A 19,695-nucleotide genomic window follows, 5' to 3' on the forward strand; every position below is an offset into this window, starting at 1 on the left:
TAAGTTAAAGATAACTATGAACAAGCATTTGTTATGGAATATAATACCTTCAATATTAGAATAAGTGATATATTCAAGAATGAATAGGACAAATTTTCCATGTTTACGGACATGGAAAATATCAACATGATTGTCCCAAAAATAGTGTACAAAAATTCATGGAATATGAAAAGAATTTTGGAATCTCATCCTAAAAACAATACTCTTGACTACGGAAGAGGCACAATTGATGGGCAGAAAAGGAAAGGTAGTTTCAAATGTGGCCACTGTAACCAATGTGAATTTATGACGAACACCAATGAGATACACATTATTAGTAGGGACAAAATTATAAGGAATAATGCATATTACAGTTGCGAAACAAAAGGAGTTATATATTTCGCCATTGTAAAAAATGCAGTTCATTTTATATAGGGAAAACAGAACGAGCTCTGAGGAGGAGAATTTATGAACACACTTACGACATCTTGAAAGCTAAGGAAACTAATGCACTATATAAACATACGACAGAATGTGAAGAAGGAAAGTTTGAATTTTTTGTGATAGAACAGGTTAAAAAAGAATTAAGAGGAGGTTTATGGGAAGAGTGGTTAGCTTATAAGGAATTGTGGTGGCAAATTAAATTAGATGCCACGAGAAAACCAGGATTAAATGAACATATATCTTTAACTCCTGTGTTAAAATTAAGAGCAGCAGAGATTTAAATTCCCTGGTATAAAGCAAATGTCCAGGAGATGGCAGCACCAGTATACAAACGTAAAAAAGTTAAATAGGATGAAATTTAGAAACCTTATTTTTTACATATATTTAAACACATTTTTAATTTTTTGGGGAGACATTCTCCTTTTTAAATATTTATATATTAAAATATTTAAGGCTATTTTAAAATATTTTATTGGGAAAAAATGAATTTTAAGACACATAATAAGTTAGAAAAAATACACACACACAACAGATTTAGCAACACCTTACAAATAGTGAAGAATCCAACAACCACATATTGCATTGTCAGGGTTAATATGTTTTGGTTTAATATTCATGAGTCAGAAATTCTTCTGATTTGATTAAAAATGATGCATTTCACTGGATTGGCTCAATTTGAATATTAATTTATATTTAAAGTGTTAATTGATTTAATTTATTGTGATCTGATGAAGTCCAGGCTTTGGAAAGGACGAAAACGCAATTCTGCTAAGAGCGTTAATTTTTTGTGTTTTAATAAATTCGTGCTATCTTTTGGAACAACTCAATTTCTCCCTGGATACTGTTGTTTTTTCTTTGTAACTTTAGTGGCGAGCTTTTGAAGTATTGCAATTCAGACAGACAATATGTCTGTAGTGTGGTACATCAACAAGCAGGGCGGAACCAGGTCCTACCCCCTATGTCGAGAAGCACTCAGACTTTGGCAGTGGGCGATCTCTTCTCAACGGTTTCTGGTAGCAATGCATATCCCCGGGAAGTCTAACATCATAGCGGACAGGCTGAGCAGAGCCATTCTCATGCCCCACGAGTGGTCTCTCAACCAGCTAGTAGTGGAAAAAATTTTCAGAAGGTGGGGTCAGCCTTGCTGCGATCTTTTTGCAACCCCTCAAAACAGCAAGTGCCAAGACTTCTTCACCCTCTTCCCTCTCCCAGGTCTTCCCCCGAGAGACGCTCTAGTCCACAATTGGCCCCGGGATCTTCTGTATGCTTCCCCCCCCTTTCCCTTAATTACTCAGTTAATCCGGAAAGCAACTGTTTTGAGATCCAAAATGATCCTTGTTGCCCCTTACTGGCCTCGACAAATTTGGTTTCCCTTCCTGCAACGTCATCTACTGGATCAGCCCTGGCATCGGGACCCAGCGCCAGATCTTCTGACACATCAGTCGGGTGGGCTGCATCAATCTCTCCAATCTCTCAACCTCACGGCTTGGTTGCTCCACTTCCAAACCTAGCCAGGCTTCCCTCAATCTCTCATTCAGTTCATGACATCATCCTCGCTTCGCACAAGTCTACTATCAGAAAGACTTATGCTAGCAAATGGAAGCATTTCTCTGTTTGAGCAGGGGAGAAACAAGTTGACCCTTTTACAGCTCCTGTCCATACAGTTTTAGAGTTTTTGGCAGAACTTTTTCAAATGGGTTCTTCTTCATCTACCATCAGAGTTCAGCTGGCTGCTATTGCGAATTTTCATGTTGGATTGTCAGAGACCAGCATTATGTCACACAAACTTTGTAAAGCCTTTCTAAAAGGAACCCTCTTACTTAGGCCCCAGGTAAAAGATCCTCCCCCACCATGGGACCTAAATTTGGTGCTGTCATCCTTAATTCTCCCTCCCTTTGAGCCTGCGGCTTCCTGTTCCTTAAAGTTGCTCTCTTGGAAAACTCTGTTCTTGGTAGCCATCACTTCAGCGAGAAGGGTATCGGAACTTCAAGCCCTTTGTGTTCACCCTCCTTACCTTGTTTTTCACAAAGATAGTGTGTCACTTAGGACTAATCCGTCCTTTTTACCCAAAGTACTCTGAAAAAAATCTGAATCAGACCATCGATCTTCCTGTCTTCTTCCCACTTTATACCAATAGGTCTGAACGGAAGTTACACTGTCTGGACGTTCACCGTCAAGTACACTTCTACCTGGATAGAACCAAGCAGACGAGGAAATCAGAACAGCTCTTCCTATCTTACGCGGAAGGGAAGCAAGGCCTGCCAGTTTCCAAAGTAACCATGTCCAGGTGGTTGACCTCTGTTATCATGTTGATTTACCAGTTGAGGCATAAAGAGCTCCCTATTAAGCCCAGAGCTCATTCAACCAGAGCATTAGCTTCTTCAGTAGCTTTTCAGGCAAGATTGCCAATGGATTCCATTTGTGCAGCGGCCACATGGGCCTCTCCTCATACCTTAATTTCTCATTACAAGCTGGACATGACTCTAGAAGTCGGGCTGATTTTGGTTTCACTGTACTCAAGAGTTTGTTCCATTGAGCCACCCAGGACTAAGGCACTAAGGACGCTGTCCTATCCAGCAAGAATGAAGGCGAGATTGACAACTTAACATTGAGAAGTTATGTACTTACCATAACGTTCCATGTTAGTTGTCTTCTTCTCGCCTTCTTTCTTGCGTCCCACCCTCCATCCCCCCTAGCCTGGCAAAACCAAGAGTATCTTCCGAGATGTGTTATCATGAGAGTTATATCCTTAGATACCTCTCTTCCCTTTCTTGGCAACTCTTATAAGAGTTTTATATACTTAGATATATAGAGGTAGATATATATATATATATATATATATATATATATATATATATATATATATATATATATATATATATATATATATTTATATATATATTCTCTGTCATGGTGGGGACATGTATGTCCATAGTGTTAGCTATCAAACTAGATCTGGGTATATCATGCCTAGCATTATGAGACATAGGATAGCCTTAAGCCGGTAAAATTAGCTCTCGAGCTTTAGTAATAGGCTGAGTCGGAGCCGAGGTTCAGCTCCGAACCCATCCAGCAAGAAAGAAGGCGAGAAGAAGACAACTAATATGGAACATTATGGTAAGAACATAACTTCTCATTCTGTTCTCCTCCTCCATTTCTTCCATTGTTTTTCTTCGGTCTGAAATGTATACAGTTACTCTACTGCCTACTGTATTAGATGTTAGTGTATAATGGCTACATTTTTGACATTGTTCTTACTGACTGAACATGCCTTCACATTGCCTATAAGTAAACATTAAGGAGCTCTAAATCTGTGAGTGTCAGCACTGTTTTTTTTTTTCTTGTACCTGCACCCTCAAGTAAGGAGATCCCAGCAGATCTAATATAATGGAGACATGCCACTGAGCTGCTGTCAGGCTTGGTAGTGAAAAGCAGAACAATGTCAGAGAGACTCATCATTCAGAGGTCAGCCCTTCTATTTGGGATAACAGTATATGTCAAGATATGTGTAATGCTACCATAACGGGCGCTACAGGCATGATTTAAATTTCTTGATGTTTGTCTTCTTAGGCATAGTATGTGTGTGTGTGCATTAGCATGTGTGTGTGCATGTTTGTGTTTACATGCCTTTCCCTCCTGATGTCATTTTCTTCATAGGACTGTAGATTAGTTCTGCAGATAAATGTGCAAGATAAGAGAATGATGCACAGGAGTGGGACAGATGGCTGAAGTCATATCTATCCACACCAGTGAGGAGGACCAGTGGCCGCGTCTGTACTTTTGGGAGGTACTGGAGAAGGGTGCCTTGCTTTAAGAATTGTTTGTGGAAACCAGACCGTGAAATATGCTTACCATTGGCTTACTCACCTGGACTACTGCTAGAGCTTTCCTTGTCGTTTTCTTCATCGGTGCATGTTGTCTGTGATTTATGGTGAGCCCTCTTCTGAGGAACTCCTTGCTGACATATTTTCCCCAGCCAAGCCCTGCTCCAAGCAATCTAAAACCCCTGTTCAGAGTGCACATACCTAGACCTCCAACACATTTCCATGATGCATTTAAGATGTGACCCCATGTGTTAGGCAATCTCAGAATACATCCTGGGTTGCCTTCCAGGCAGAGAAATCTCAACCTACAAAATGCAGTATCACTGATTAGCGGGAAGAAGGTAAAGGCCATGTGTCATCTGGTACAGGTTAGGCATTGTCCCTAAGGATAGGTGCCAGGTTTACAAAATTATTGGTGGCATTCCTTAAAGCTGCACACTTGGTCACATTCTCTGGTGTGAAAGGTCATGGCCTACCCACTTTTCAATATATTCTGGGCCAAAGTTTAAGGCTTACTCACTTGGTCTCATGTTCTGGGGTCAAACATAAAGGCCCTTTCATTCCTTAAAGATAAAGTTCTATTACCTAATTAGTGATGACATGTGCATTCCTTAAAGATAAAAAGCTGATACCCAATGAATCAATGAATGAGTGAATCTTTTGGTATTTTTTTTTCCTTTTTAGATCATACCATGCTCCTGTTTATGATACGTCTATCTTGGTCATGTCTTATCTTTAATGCTCTTCACTCACTCTTCTGCAGGCAGCTCACCTCTAAAGTACAGGGTATAGCTTTCTTGTAGCTTGCTATTTTATTCAACAATATGTTTTAGAACCCAATACAGTTAGACAGAAGTAATGTACTCAACAGCTTTCCAGTAAAATAGTATGAACAATAATACCATTGCTGCACACGATATGTATAATCGTGTTTTTGCCATGAGAACTTGAACTCGGTGTGCATTGTTCAAAAGGAGATAGACAACAAAAACACACAGACACATATATACACATATGTGCGCATGTGTGCACTTTCTTATGAAACTATGCTTAAATAAATGTATATAATGTTTCAGAGAGTATGTTTCTTAAATGTATTAAGGAATGCTCTCTGATTTGCCATATTTGGGCAGGAGCTCAGCGTTTTTTCACTTGCTATGTCTTGTGGTTGCACTGTCCACCTCCTGTGTGAAATGAGAAAAGCATTTCATTCTCAAAGTAACACATTTTTCATGCAGTGGACTATATTGAGGGTTATCAAGTACTTGAATGGTTGGAAATTTAGCCCTACATTTAGGCTGTAATCTAGGCAATATAAAAGGCTTCTGTATTACCACACCTTTCATTTTTTTATAAACAGAAGTGGCCAGGAAACTGGCAAAATGTAAAAATGAACTATGCGTACCTTTCATATCAAGTAATCAGCTTACACTAGATTCAAAACTTAATGAATGTATTTTTCATATATTTAGTTTTCTGTAGCATTCATCTTTGTTTTTATTTTTTTTATTTATTTGGCTTTCATAACTGGGATAGAGAACTGGTCACACATGATCAGTTTCAGTTTCAGCCGAAGAGATCATCTTATAGAAGGGAATACAATTAGTCATTTACAGTGAGAACCAAATGATGAGAAGAATAAAGACAAGGTTTAACTTTTAATTAAATAAAGTAAAATATATGTATTAATTAAACATATGTATGTATGTATGTATATATGTTGTTGTTGTCTTTCGGCTTTTCCCGGTTAGGGGTCGCCACAGCGGAACTCCGGTCCGCTAATGATTGGCAGTAGATTTTCATGGTGCCTAGTTGCCAGCTCGACGCCCAACCTTCAACGAAGGCACACCCATTCACGCATGTCTTTTGGAGTGCCACTCGACCCGCGGGGAGGACATGCAGACTCCACACAGAAGGCACTCCCCGCACACTAGCTGAGTATATATATATATATATATATATATATATATATATATATATATATATATGTATGTATGTATGTATTTGTATGTGTGTATATATATATATATATATATATATATATATATATATATATATATATATATATATATAGAGAGAGAGAGAGAAGAGATATAGATATAGATGTATTATTTATTACAGGGGTAGAACACTGATCAAACAGTGACCAGTTTCTGGTTCAGCCCATGTGTACTAGAACTGTTACATATCTGTTTTGGAATTGTACCACAACATCCAGAGTAATGCTTTTTGCCCACATGCAACAGTAGGTATAAATTTCTGATTTGTACACCAATCTGCTGTGCTTTCTCTTTATGCCTCAGAAATGCAGACCATGTACTAAAATGATTATCTTAGAAAACTTTACTGGTTTAGCTGGTAAAATAACCAGCAAGCATCTCTATGGACACTGTCACCTTCCTTACTATTTCACTTTAAAAGGTATGCCTGTAGGATTCTGGAACTAATGTCAGTTGTAGGACACAGTAAGTGCTTGAACTCCCAGTATTCACATGTAGTAAGGACTGACTGTCTTGGATAACTTTTGAGGATGTATAGCTACTTAACTGGTACATTTCTAATGCTACTTAACAGATGGATCAGTGTCATGAGAATGAGTGTGATGAAGGGCACACATCTTTAACAGCAGTTGGAAATAATAGACTGATATCCATAAAAGTTAATCTGTAAACCCTCGCATATCAAATCATTGCCCTCATGAATTTGAAGGAATAGTAAAAGACATATATGTTCCCTCTTTGGTCAGGTAATGTTTTTTTCTGACTGAGCCCATGCCATATTCTACGGAGACAGCATCTTCATTCAGAAACAGTTTGCTCTGGAAATAATAGTTGTAGGTCAGGTAAAGTACTCCTGTAAATAAATGACATGCAATCACACTTGCATTTTTTTTGGCTTAGTCATTACATGAAGTTGTAATAAAATACACTGATACAGTGATGAGTATTTAATAAAGTCTTCTAAAGCAACAGCTAGCTAAACAGAAAAGTGTGGGTCTTCTCCGCTGTTTTTATCTCTTGACCATCTAAACAGGATGATGCTCATTGTCACCTTGCTGCAGAGGCTATAAAACACTCAACATCTTGCACGGCAGTAACGTTTATGATATATCAACGTACTCAGAAAATAATGGGTACTTTTAGCTACTTTTCAGACGACAGTTCTTGTTAGAGTGTTATTGATGAGAGAACAGTCTTGGTAGCAATACATTAAAGGAAAATTTCAGAAAACTTAGATGAAAGAAACACTGTATTTGCAAAAACGTTCAAAGTAGCTGTTTCATCTCATACAGAAGACATAAAGCAAAAAAACATTTAGAAATGTGGTACTGTAATGTTTCACAAAAGAATTCTGATCTTAACTACATATTTTCTGATGAGGTTTTTTTTTTTCTGTCTGAATTGGTTTTGGTTGAATTTCATACCCACGAAAATCTGGTATTACCAGGTCTTTTCTCTTCTTTAATTCCTTCATGTCTCTTTCTGCAACTGCTACCAAATCATTTTTTCTTCACTGTAAGACCCCTAACAAATGAAACTTCATGTTCCTGCTAACATTGTAGCCTTATAAGCATACAGCACAGGATTTGAATTGCTAACATTGGTCGATGCTGCCACACATTAAACATAGGCATCTATGATGGCAGGCATGACAAACAAACGTCCTGTTTTTGATAACTATATGGAGAAGATCTGCCACAGTTTTCTGAATATTGGTGGGGCCTTTGTTCAATAAGCCTATGTAGCCCGGAGGCTGTGGTTGACAGGGACTCAGTCCCATTAGATTTTTGCTGCTTGTTCGAAAGAATGAGCAAATGCAACTGCTTTTGCTAATTGTAAGGCATACTTACACTTTCTTATGCATATACTTCCACACTTGGCCTGAACTCCAGCCAGTCTTAAGGATTCATAGCATGTCGACTCATGCCCCTGGCTTTCCACAGAAACAAAATGTAGGGGTAAAAGCCACCAGAGAAGAAAATGCATAGTACAAACTAAAGTAATAAATATCTGTAGTGTGTAAAACACATTATTATGAAAACAATATTGGAACACAAGTGCTTTGACACTGTGAGATTTAATATGATACAGCTGTTGTACACAGACATGTTATGATGATGGCATTTAGACATGCAGTAATGTTTATACCAGAAACCTGTGTATGCAGGTTAGTAATACATTTAATAACATATTGCATTAGTGGCAATCAATACATGTTGATTAACTATGGAATACAAGAGGAACTTTACAGTGAAATGTGGCTTATATATAAGTGACATCTCTGAAATTACAGTTTTAGCTTGATGTACAGTACCTGCTGTTTAAATGCTATTTTCAGCAAAGATTGACATTTAAAGAAAAAGTAGTAATCTAATACAGCTGAGAGAACATGTAGGGAGGTCAATTGGAAGAAGACATTTGTTAAAAGCTGAGCTTCTAAAATATATGTAATCCCTTGTTACTTCAGATGATTGTTACCCAGGACCAGGCTCAAACTCAGGTTGCCAGGATTGCAGCCAGTCTTTGAGTCCAGTAACTAGCCCCCTTTTATGGTTTCATAAAGTTAGCATTGTACTATGGCATATTTTTTGAGGGCACCACACGTATTTTTTCATGTTCATCTAAAATTGGGTTTATGCTGTTATATCTCTTTAGGGGTAGGTAAGTAAACTTGTACTCTTGTTTACATATGGTTTTCTGTATATATATATATATATATATATATATATATATATATATATATATATATATATATATATATATATATATATATAAAATAATATATATATATATATATATATATATATATATATATGTGTGTATGTATGTGCATATGTGGGTATATATATATATATATATATATATATATATATATATATATATATACATAATATATATATATATATATATATATATATATATATATATAAATAAATATATATACATATATATATATATATATATATATATATATATAATATATGTATATATATATATATATATATATATATATATATATATATATATATATATATATATATATAAATATATGCGTGTATATATGTGCATATGTGGGTATATATATATATATATATATATATATATATATATATATATATATATATATATATATATACATATATATATATAAAAAAATGTGTGTGTGTGTGTGTGTGTGTGTGTGTCTCTATCGTGTATGATCGAACTAATTTAATGTCAAATTGAAGACACGGACAAAGAAGATCAAACATACAGAATGTCCAACAAAAAAAATCGAATGAAATGATATTGAGAAATGAAAACTATTTCCTGTCCCAGTATTAAGACCAAAATCCCTCCATGAAACTAGCCTCAAATTCATCTGAATAGTGGCAATGTTAAAGGAAGTTTTTTATGAGGACAAGGTATAAGGGTTAGGGTTGAGGGGAAGAGACATAATTAGGGTTAGCATCCATTACTAAAGAGGGCAAAGGGACTTTTATGTCTTGGCTATCCCTGGCACAAGTAAACATGTGTTACAAAGCAGATATTTTTTATATCTGTCTATCTGTCTACAGATGGATATATATATATAATTAGTTATTTAGACACTTGGTTTCTTTCACTGCAGGATGTACTTTATTTAAACCCACTCTGCATATAATAAAGTATTTGTTGAATTAAGTTTTACAGTACTGTTTATTTTTGTAGGTGTTGCAAGTTTGGGGTCTGTTGGCGTGTTCCTATTTTCTGCCTCCTCTGGAGGGCTTCCTGCTGAAGAGGTGACATTTTCCAAGCTGTTAAAGGAGGAAGGCTATTCTACAGCACTTATAGGTACCATTTGCAATTATTCTAACTTTTACACTCAAGACTGATGGGTCTGTTAGTGTTTAATGGAAAATATGTTGCCTGCAAAATGAGTGTTGATTAAACTCCTAAAAATCAAAAAATCACCCTATTCTGAAATGTTAACTTATGCCATTGTTTTAGTTAAAGTTTCTGACTTATTGTTTTATTGTTAGCATCTTTGGTTTCCATTATTTTAAATAACTGTGCTCCTGATTTTGGTAAAAGAGTGTCAGCCATAATATGTTTTCTATAATTAGACCAGCCTATTGGAAAGGGTTGTATGAAATGTGTGTTTATTATCCATAACATTAAATTTATTTAAGAGAAATAATGCAGTGGCTCATAGATTTTTTAAATATTCACATCTCTCCGTAATAGAAAGTTTCTAACCTAACACTGAAGAACCTTCTTGATGAAATTTTTGACTGGGTATACCCACTTCATCAGTTTGTAATTGGCATTTTTCTCTTGAATTTTCCACACTTGGTGGCAGAGTATCACCACTGGTGATACACAATGTGGTATTATCCAAAAAATGAATTGTGTGTTTATCCTCTTTTCAAACCATTTTGTTTTTGCTTAAAAGTTCAGCCTGCGTGTGTTGTTTGCTGCTGTCAGTAACAATCTTGTATTCATTCCCCCCTTTCTGAAACTTTCCTTGTGCTTGAAAATTATCATGTCTTAAAAATTGATAGTAGGATTTCTTCACAGGACTTAGTGGAAGGTTCCTGTTTGGTGGCCAGTGAGGGTGCCATAGTTTCTGCACCTGTGACTTTGCTTGGAGGATTGAGTGGGTCCTAGTCTTCTCAGAGGTAGCCCCACATTTTCTTTAACTTCATGGGCTTTCCAGCCTTGAGGATCACTACACCACATTAACTGAGTCAATTTCCATTCCTGCCATCTGTTTCTGCAGAGAATGTAATGCCTGGGAGAAGGTCGGCACTGGCTTCCACCCTTGGAGGGTGTGACCTAGGGTTTTCTCACTTCCTTTTCACTAATTGATTGACTCTGTCTTGATTGTGTCAAGCATGATGTCAGAATTTAGGCCCTTGAATCAGTAATTTGTGGATATATGATGCTTTGGGTCAAGACTTTTAATAGGATGTTCCATCAGGCTCAGCTGTGCTGATTAGTCCACACAAATAAGGAGCCACTGTGTAAGCCTGTAGTAGGATTTGAATCCCAGGCTTGAGAGATTGACCATTTGTTTGATTAATGGTGAGAGCTAGAGTCATGGATGTGTGCTCTCTCCTTTTAGGACCTAATTTTGATATCTACAGCATGACTGGCAATGGTCTATCCTTCTCTTGCACTACCTTTGCTGCCTCTAGTGGGAATGTGTGTGTCCTAGTCTATCCAAGAGCCTGCATGTATCGGCCATGCAGTCATACATGCCATAGATTACTTTTTTGACCTGTTGGAGAGCACAAGGCACACGTCTTATTTGGCTTCCCTTGAAATCAGGTGTGGAGGTATTTGAAACTGAGGAAAATGAAGTTCTTAACTCCCCCAGGTTCCATGAGCTCCTTGATGACCTCTTTTTTTAGGCAGGGCCTGATGAGGTCATGCAAGGCCACTTCACTTTGTTGTGTTTGTGGCCCATTGTTATCAGGCTGCATGATAGATAGTTCTTACTGTAATGTGATATCTTAGAAGTCTAGAAGCATCCTCACTGTTGCTACATAAAGAGGGCAGATATCTTGTTTCAGCCATTAGCAGATTGTAGTGATGTGTTCTCTAAGCACTCCAAGTATAACTTCTTTACTATCTCGGTAGTCCTCTATCAGTAGGAAATATCACAATTTATCTTCTCAGTAAATCAAGAAAAACGGCATCAGGTACCAAAATACACTTGTAGTACAGTCCAAGGTACCAAAGAAGCTTCAAAACCAACCACTAGAGAACAGATAATCCATTTTAATGCCAAAAACAAACATATAATTATACATGAATGCAGACACATTAGACACAGTGTTTACATTTAAAAACTTAATCAGATGTGGATAGACAGGTAATTTGACATATATATTCCCTCCAAATACATAAATAACCAATAAAACCAACCAATTATTTAAGCAGAGTTGTTCAGCCTTTCATTATCATAGAGCTCATGAATATTCATTACAGTCAGCACAAGATACTAAAGTGCTGTATAAAATGTTTAAAATTCTTTCAAGTTACTAAAATACATTTCAAAAAGCCTATAAATATGTATTTAAAACATTATAAATAAGTTATACAATATTATTATTATTATTGTGCATTAACAGAAATGTTTTAGATTGTTTTAAAGTTGAAATGTAATAGATTGTTTTAAAGTTGAAATGAAATATGTTATCATTAATAATATTGCATAACTTCTTTATTATGTTTTAAATACATATTTATAGGCTTTTTGAAATGTATTTTAGTAACTTCAAAGAATTTTAAACATTTCATACAGCATCTTAGTATCTTGTGCTGACTGTAATGAATATTCATGAGCTTTATGATAATGAAAGGCTGAACAACTATGCTTAATTAATTGCTTGGTTTTATTAATTATTTATATATTTGGAGGGAATATATATGTCAATTTATCTGTCTATCCACATCTGATGAAGTTTTTAAACGAAAATGCTGTGTCTAATGTGTCTGCGTTCATGTATGGTTTATATGTTCGTTTTTGGCATTAAACTGTGTTATCTGTTCTCTAGTGGCTGGTTTTGAAGCTTCTTTGGTACCTTGGACTGTATTACAATTTATCTTCTCTCCACCCAGGCTGGCAGAGGCTGGTAGACCTTGTGGTTTGCATCTGGGACTCATCTAACAAGAAGGTGTATGCTTCCGCTGTGTTGGATTTCAGAGCTTTTACTTACAGTTCTCACCTATCCAGGTTGTATTACCTCCTGATAGAGGCAGTATTGGGAATGCTTGATGACTTTGAGTATTAGATCAGGGAGGACCCCTTTTTTGACCTATCTTTGACAGTTCTTACCCTTACCTGTGTCTCTCTGATGTGGTATATGTTATTGCATGGGCAGCAGACATGAGATCTGGAGTAGGGACTTCATTTGTCAGCAACCTGTGGGTCTTGGATCCGATATCGGATCCGAGCCGGCAACTATTTATACAGCTATGGATCCGAGCTCCTAGCTCCTCCCCTCACCCATAATCCCCTGCTAACCCCAAATTACCTCAGATCTAATATGTCGCTCTTGAGTGTGTCAGCTGGATTTCGAGCTCCTGGCAATTTTTTGAGATAAGTGACTCTTTTTGTCTAATCAGCCTACTTTTTCAGTAATTTAATCAGTGAGTGTGTGTGTGTGTGTTAGGTTTCCTGTTAGTCAGTTAATTTTTAAATTATTAGTGTTTACCTTCCCCTCGCTGGTCATTAGAGTGTGCTTGTGTGTGCTTGCGTTTGGGGCCTAGTGTGTTTGTGTAGCTTTTATTTAGTTTTGGGTATGTCAGAGGCCCCAAAACCTATTTTTACTAAGTGCACCGAGTGTGGCCATAAGCTCTCTCCGGCAGATGGCCACACTCGGTGTGTTCGGTGCCTTGGGGTTGAACACCTGTCCTCAGGATGTACCATTTGTGCAGCTTTCAACCCCAGGGCACTGAAGGAGCAGAGGTCGAAGCTGGTCCTGGCGGGACTTTTGCCCCTTGGATTCGGCTTCGGCCTCCGCTACTCCCGTGGCACCTCCTCAGCCTGTGGTGGTGGCCACTCCTGCCCCCCTTCCCCCGGCCGGGATTCAAACTCCCACTAAGGCGCCAGAGGACAGGAAGGCCAGGAGGGAGAAACAGAGGGAGAAGCACCACAAGCGGCTGGCCGAGGCCTCCGCTTCAGCCCCCCCCCCAGCTAAGCAGGCTTTTCCCTCCACGGCTTCCAGGTCTCCACCTCCTCGGCTCCAATCACCTTGCTTCTCCCCGGGACCCGAGGAGGAGGACACCCGATCTCCGTCGAGGTCATCGAGGCGGCATTCCAGGCCTGCCTCGGTGGCCTCGTCGAGATCCACCTACAGCCTGTCTGATGCAGACTTGGACCGAATGATGAGAAGGTTCATCCAGGCCCAGCTGCAGATGGGAGTGCTCCTGCCCCCCCCCCTTTGGGGGGGAGCTCGACACCCTTTTTTGCTCCGATAGCTCCTTCTCCGACCCGCTTCCCGGGTTCGGAGCACTTGGAGCCGGGCAGCATTGGAGCCAGGGGTGGGTCGGCGCCGACAGTACTGGGTACTTCAGATCCGTCCTTGCCCTCGAGTCTGTTGGTTCCATTGTCGGATCCTACCTCTCGGAGCCGTGGCCTGAGCTTCAGATCCGAGGAATTCAGTGTGCCTTCGGCTCTGTCCAGGTCGGAGCACACTGGTCTCTCGGATCTGACGGTCATGGCGCCGGTTCCAATCCCTTCATCAGATCCCAGTGGGAGTCGGCTCTCGGAGCCCATGGAGAGCGGCTTCCCCTCGGCCTTCGATGTAGTGGAGAGGGCTCTGTCGAGAGCATCCAGACCTCCGGCCCTTGTCTCGGCTCCACCCTGTACTCCCTCTCTGCTGGGTCAGGCTTCCATCACCTGGCCACAGGGACAGCCTGCTTCGATGTCCCAAGTTGTTCCTTTGGAACAGGACATTGCTGGTGAGACCTCCTCGGACAGCCCTCCCGAGGAAGTGCCTCGCAAGCATAAGTGCAAGAGGAGGCATGTGGACTCCCCCGAGTTCTTAACAGAGGACACGGACTTGGATGAAGGGGAAGGATCCCCAAGGTCACCCCCTGAGGATGTCTCCTTTGGAGACATCATGGAAATGCTCAGGATCAGGGGGGGGTGGTCTGCCCCCAAGGCTTCCTCCAATGAGTCCGTGTTTCTGGAGGCATTCGAAGCAGGCCCGTCTACCTCTTGGGTGTCCCCTCTGGCTGACCCCCTGGTGGACTTTGTTACCACCAGGGCGTGGAAGGAGCCGGACACTGTGGAGCCAGTCCCTAAACGCCCGGATAGGATTTTGAGCCCCCCCGCAGACCGGTCCCACTGGAGCAAGGGTCCCCCCGTAGATGCCATGTTGATGGCGGCAGCCACTAAGAGGGAACTAGCTCAGGAGAGCCCCTCGGTCCATCCACCGAGCAAGGAGTCCCGCTCGATGGATCGCCTTGGGAAGTGGGTATTTAGTTCAGCGACCTTCTCAGTAAGGTCCCTGAACTACATGGCACATGTCATCAGGATGCAGCGAGATCTTATTAAAGAATACGCTGCTTCCCCCCTGGAGTCCATGTCGGCGGAGGACAAGCAGTTGTACTCCACTCGTATGGCCACTCTAAGGTCTATTTCCAATACCTCTATGTGGCTGTTGTCTCACGCCACTGAGGGAGCCGCTAGAGCTAGCGGAGCGGGCCTAGTTATGAGACGCCAGGCCTGGCTCTGACATTGTGACTTTGCGGAGCCCTTTAAGGCGTCCTTTGTGAACGCCCCGTTTGATGGTTCTGCCTTGTTTGGCAAGACCGTTCGCGAGACACTTGTCCAGAGTGAGAAGGATGGGAAGACGTTGTCTGCCGTTGGAGTCCACTTCTCTGCTCCCCAGAGGTCCTTCTCCAAGAACCAAAAGGGAAAGAAGAAGATGTGGTTCCGGAAATCGCAACATTCCCAACCTGCTCCAGACAATCAGTCCTTCTGTGGCAGAGGAGGACAGGGAGGATGCTGCCCTTAGAGGCAGAGGGGCCCTGAGAAACTTTGGGTCCAGAGAATCTTTCTCTGATCGGCCCATGCAACAGCCCTGAAGGGTTGCCCGACTGCTCCACTCTGGAGGCAGTCGGGGGGCGCTTCTCGAGGCATCTGGCGGCATGGGAGTCCATCATGTCAGACCGCTGGGTGCTTCTGATTATATCCAGTGGTTACAAAATCCCAATGCAACATGTCCCCAGACTCAGGAACCTCCACAATGTACCACCCGGTCAGAGGGAGGCTGCAGCCGCAGAAATCCAGCAGCTGCTAGAAAAAAGAGCCATCCAACCCGTCCCCCCAGATCAGCTCGGATTAGGGTTTTACTCCAGGTTCTTTCTGGTGCCAAAAAAGACAGGGGACTTGAGACCAATTCTAGACCTTTCCCTCTTGAACCTGTTGGTATCCAAGGAGAAATTCCGAATGGTCACTCTTCAATCCATTCTCCCCCTCTTGCGGGAGAATGACTGGATGTGCTCAATAGACTTCAAGGATGCATGCTACCACATTTTAATGGACAGACGATCCAGGAGGTTTCTCCGCTTCTGGCTGGGAGCCAGCCACTATCAGTTCAGGGTCCTTCCCTTTGGCCTCACCACAGCCCCCAGGGTGTTCACCAAAGTTTTAGCAGTGATAGCGGCCCACCTGAGACTCCAGGGAATGCAGGTCTTCCCATACCTGGACGACTGGCTCCTGACCGCCCCAACAAGGCATCTACTCTGCTCAGCCAGAGACTTTTTTTCTCCGCCTAGCCCCGCAGTTAGGCATCACGATCAATACGGACAAATCCTCCCTTGCTCCGACACCAGTGATAGAGTTCATAGGGGCCAGATTGGATAGGAGAAGTCTGCGAGCCTTCCTCACTTCGGAACGACTACAGACTCTGAGACTTCATGTGCGGGCCATCCTCCAATCAGAAGCTCCAACGGTGGAATTGGTCCTGAGGGCACTGGGCTCCATGGCAGCGGCAATAACGCTTCTTCCATGCACTCATCTAAATATGGGGGTACTACAGTGGACCCTCCAAATACAATGGTCCTTTCAGCTTCTTCCTCTCAATCACCCTATCTCTATCAGCAAGGCTTACAGGAGGGCCCTGCTATGGTGGCTCCAGTCCCCAGACCTCCATACAGGCCGACCCTTCTGCGCTCCACCTCCTCTCGTCACGGTGACCACGGACGCTTCTCGTCTCGGGTGGGGGAGCATTGCTCAGACAGAACAGTCCAAGGCACGTGGAATGACACAGAGACCTCCCTGCATATCAATGTTCTGAAGATGAGGGCAGTGCTGTTAGCGTTGCAAGCACTTTAGAACCTTCTTCCCATAGGAACTATTGTGATACAGACGGACAACATGTCAGTTGTCTGGTACATCAACAAACAGGGGGGAACCAGGTCTTACCCTCTCTGCCGAGAGGCCATGAGGGTGTGGGAATGGGCGATCTCCACCAACTGCTTTCTGATCGCAACGCACATTCCAGGATGGGCCAACATTCTGGCGGACAAACTCAGCCACATTATTCTTTCCCCTTACGAGTGGTCTCTCAACTCCCGAGTAGCGAAGCGGATATTTGCAAAATGGGGGCAACCCTGCTGCGATCTCTTTGCCTCTCCCTCAAATACAAAATGCGACAGCTTCTTCGCTCTGATTCTCCCACCAGGGGAATCCCTGAGAGACGCTCTAGTGCATGCTTGGCCACCCAGTCTACTTTATGCCTATCCTCCTCTACCCCTGATGCTAAAGCTCTTACAGAAAGCCTCTCGGTTGGGGGGCAGAATAATCCTCATTGCCCCATTCTGGCCTTGGCAAACTTGGTTTCCTTACCTGTGGTCTCACTTGGTGAATCCTCCCTGGATTCTGGATCCCAGCCCGGATCTAATATCCCATCCATCAGGCTTACCGACCCCAAATCTGGACAACCTGAAGCTGACAGCTTGGCTGCTCCAGTTCCACTCTTAATCAGGACTCCCAGCATCTCTTCACCAGTTAAAGCCATCTTGGTGGCAGCGCATAAACCTTCCACCAGGAAAGTTTACCGCAGTAAATGGAGGCGCTTTTCCGTCTGGGCGGAACATCATAATTTGGACCCCTTCACTGCTCTGTTAACGTCCGTGTTGGACTTCCTCACCGGACTTTTTCAGCAAGGGGCTAGCTGTTCGACAGTCAAGGTACATTTGGCAGCCATCTCCCATTACCATGTAGGACATGAGACAGGTCCTTTGATGTCAGCTAAACTATGTAAATCCTTTCTCAAGGGTAATTTTCTGCTCAGGCCCCCTATCAAAGAAGCCGTACCCCCTTGGGATCTATCACTAGTTCTTCAAGCTTTGACTGCTTCTCCCTTTGAACCAGTTGCCTCGGCTGATCTTAAATACCTGTCTTGGAAAATAGCATTCCTGGTCGCCATCACTTCAGCGAAAAGAGTTTCGGAACTTCAAGCTCTTTCCGTAAAAGCCCCTTACTTGGTTTTTCATCAGGATAGAGTGTACCTCAGGACCAATCCCTCCTTCCTACCAAAGGTGGCCTCAGAAACCAATATCAGTCAGTCCATTAACCTACCAGTTTTCTTCCCTAATTATCAAAATAAAGGAGAGTACAAGCTGCATTCTTTAGATGTGCACAGGCAGCTGCGTTTCTATATTCATAGGACTGCTGGCCACAGACAATCCGATCATCTGTTCATTTCCTTTGCCAAATTCAGTTTGGGTAAAGCCGTTTCGAAGGTCACCTTATCACGCTGGATTTCCCGATGTATTCTTCTAGCTTATGAAGCTTCTGGGAGGCCCGCACCTGAAGGAGTCCGTGCACATTCCACTCGCTCCATATCTACTTCTGCTGCCTTTAGATCTAGAGTTCCCTTAGATGATATTTGCTCGGCAGCCACTTGGGCCTCATCTCATACCTTTATCAACCACTACAAACTGGACGTCATTTCCAGAGGGAGAGCATCCTTTGGCTCCGCAGTGCTCCGGAACATCCTTCCATGATGGCCGCCCAAGATTCAGGTAGTTGGGGACTCTGTCCCACAGGTTGCTGACAAATGAAGTCCCTACTCCAGATTAAGAAGTTATGTACTCACCATAACGTTCCATCTGAGTAGGTGGCTTCATTTGTCTGCAACCATCCTTCCCCCTGGCCTTCAGAAGAGTTAGTTTTGTTGTATTATCCTGCCTTTTCCTGTTGGGATACCTTTCCAGGTATACGTAGGAGGGCAAACTTGATCTGAGGTAATTTGGGGTTGGCAGGGGATTATGGGTGAGGGGAGGAGCTAGGAGCTCGAATCCATAGCTGTATAAATAGTTGCCGGCTCGGATCTGATATCGGATCCAAGACCCACAGGTTGCAGACAAATGAAGCCACCTACTCAGATGGAACGATGTTCTTCGTCTCACATTGCTGCAGTCATAACCTCTGGGTAGTCCGCTGTCCTCGGTCGGCCCGAATACCAAAGAGCTAGGCTGGCGTCAGTCATTGTCGCCTAGAGCTGACGCCGAGTACTTATGACCGACGCCATATCCTCAGTCTTTCTTGCCGCGTGGTCCAAGCAGAAGCAGCGCAGGTGCCGTCGCTCTGAAATTTTCATTTATCAAGTTTCAGACCAAGACCAAGTTGGCACTTGCTAGAAATTTTGTCTTTTCTTGCCTCAGTTATCCGGATGTCAGAAAAGTTAATAATTGTATTTTGTGGGAAACAGATACCTCATAGGGATTATCATTCTTTCTGTATTCCTTGCTTGGGGCCTGAGCAGATTTAATAAGCGCACCATTAAACAAAGATTAGACTGTGCCAGGCTTGTTTTTGGTAAACGGTGTAACTATAACATGCCGCCGGATTCTCCGGGACGCCACTGCTAAAAAAGCGGGATAAATCTTTAAGGTCTAAACCGGATGAGTCGACGCTGGTTCTGTTGAACCTGTGGATCCTGCCGAGGGTTCGCTGAATC

At 41.9% G+C, this 19,695-nt stretch overlaps 1 protein-coding gene across 4 annotated transcripts in view; it reads left to right on the forward strand.

Annotated features, from left to right (window-relative positions):
- The window catches only part of STS (steroid sulfatase), a 1,313,520-nt gene that overhangs the window by 183,942 nt on the left and 1,109,883 nt on the right, over window positions 1-19,695 (forward strand). For all 4 annotated transcript variants that reach the window (XM_044072458.1, XM_044072455.1, XM_044072456.1 and 1 more), the window contains exon 4: window positions 9,938-10,060. In XM_044072458.1, the coding sequence (XP_043928393.1) occupies window positions 9,938-10,060 (123 nt within the window). The remainder of the gene's footprint in view (window positions 1-9,937; window positions 10,061-19,695) is intronic.

The sequence above is a fragment of the Protopterus annectens genome, chromosome 5.part0 (genome assembly GCF_019279795.1).
Source record: "Protopterus annectens isolate FY-2018-M chromosome 5.part0, PAN1.0, whole genome shotgun sequence".
Taxonomy (NCBI): domain Eukaryota; kingdom Metazoa; phylum Chordata; order Ceratodontiformes; family Protopteridae; genus Protopterus; species Protopterus annectens.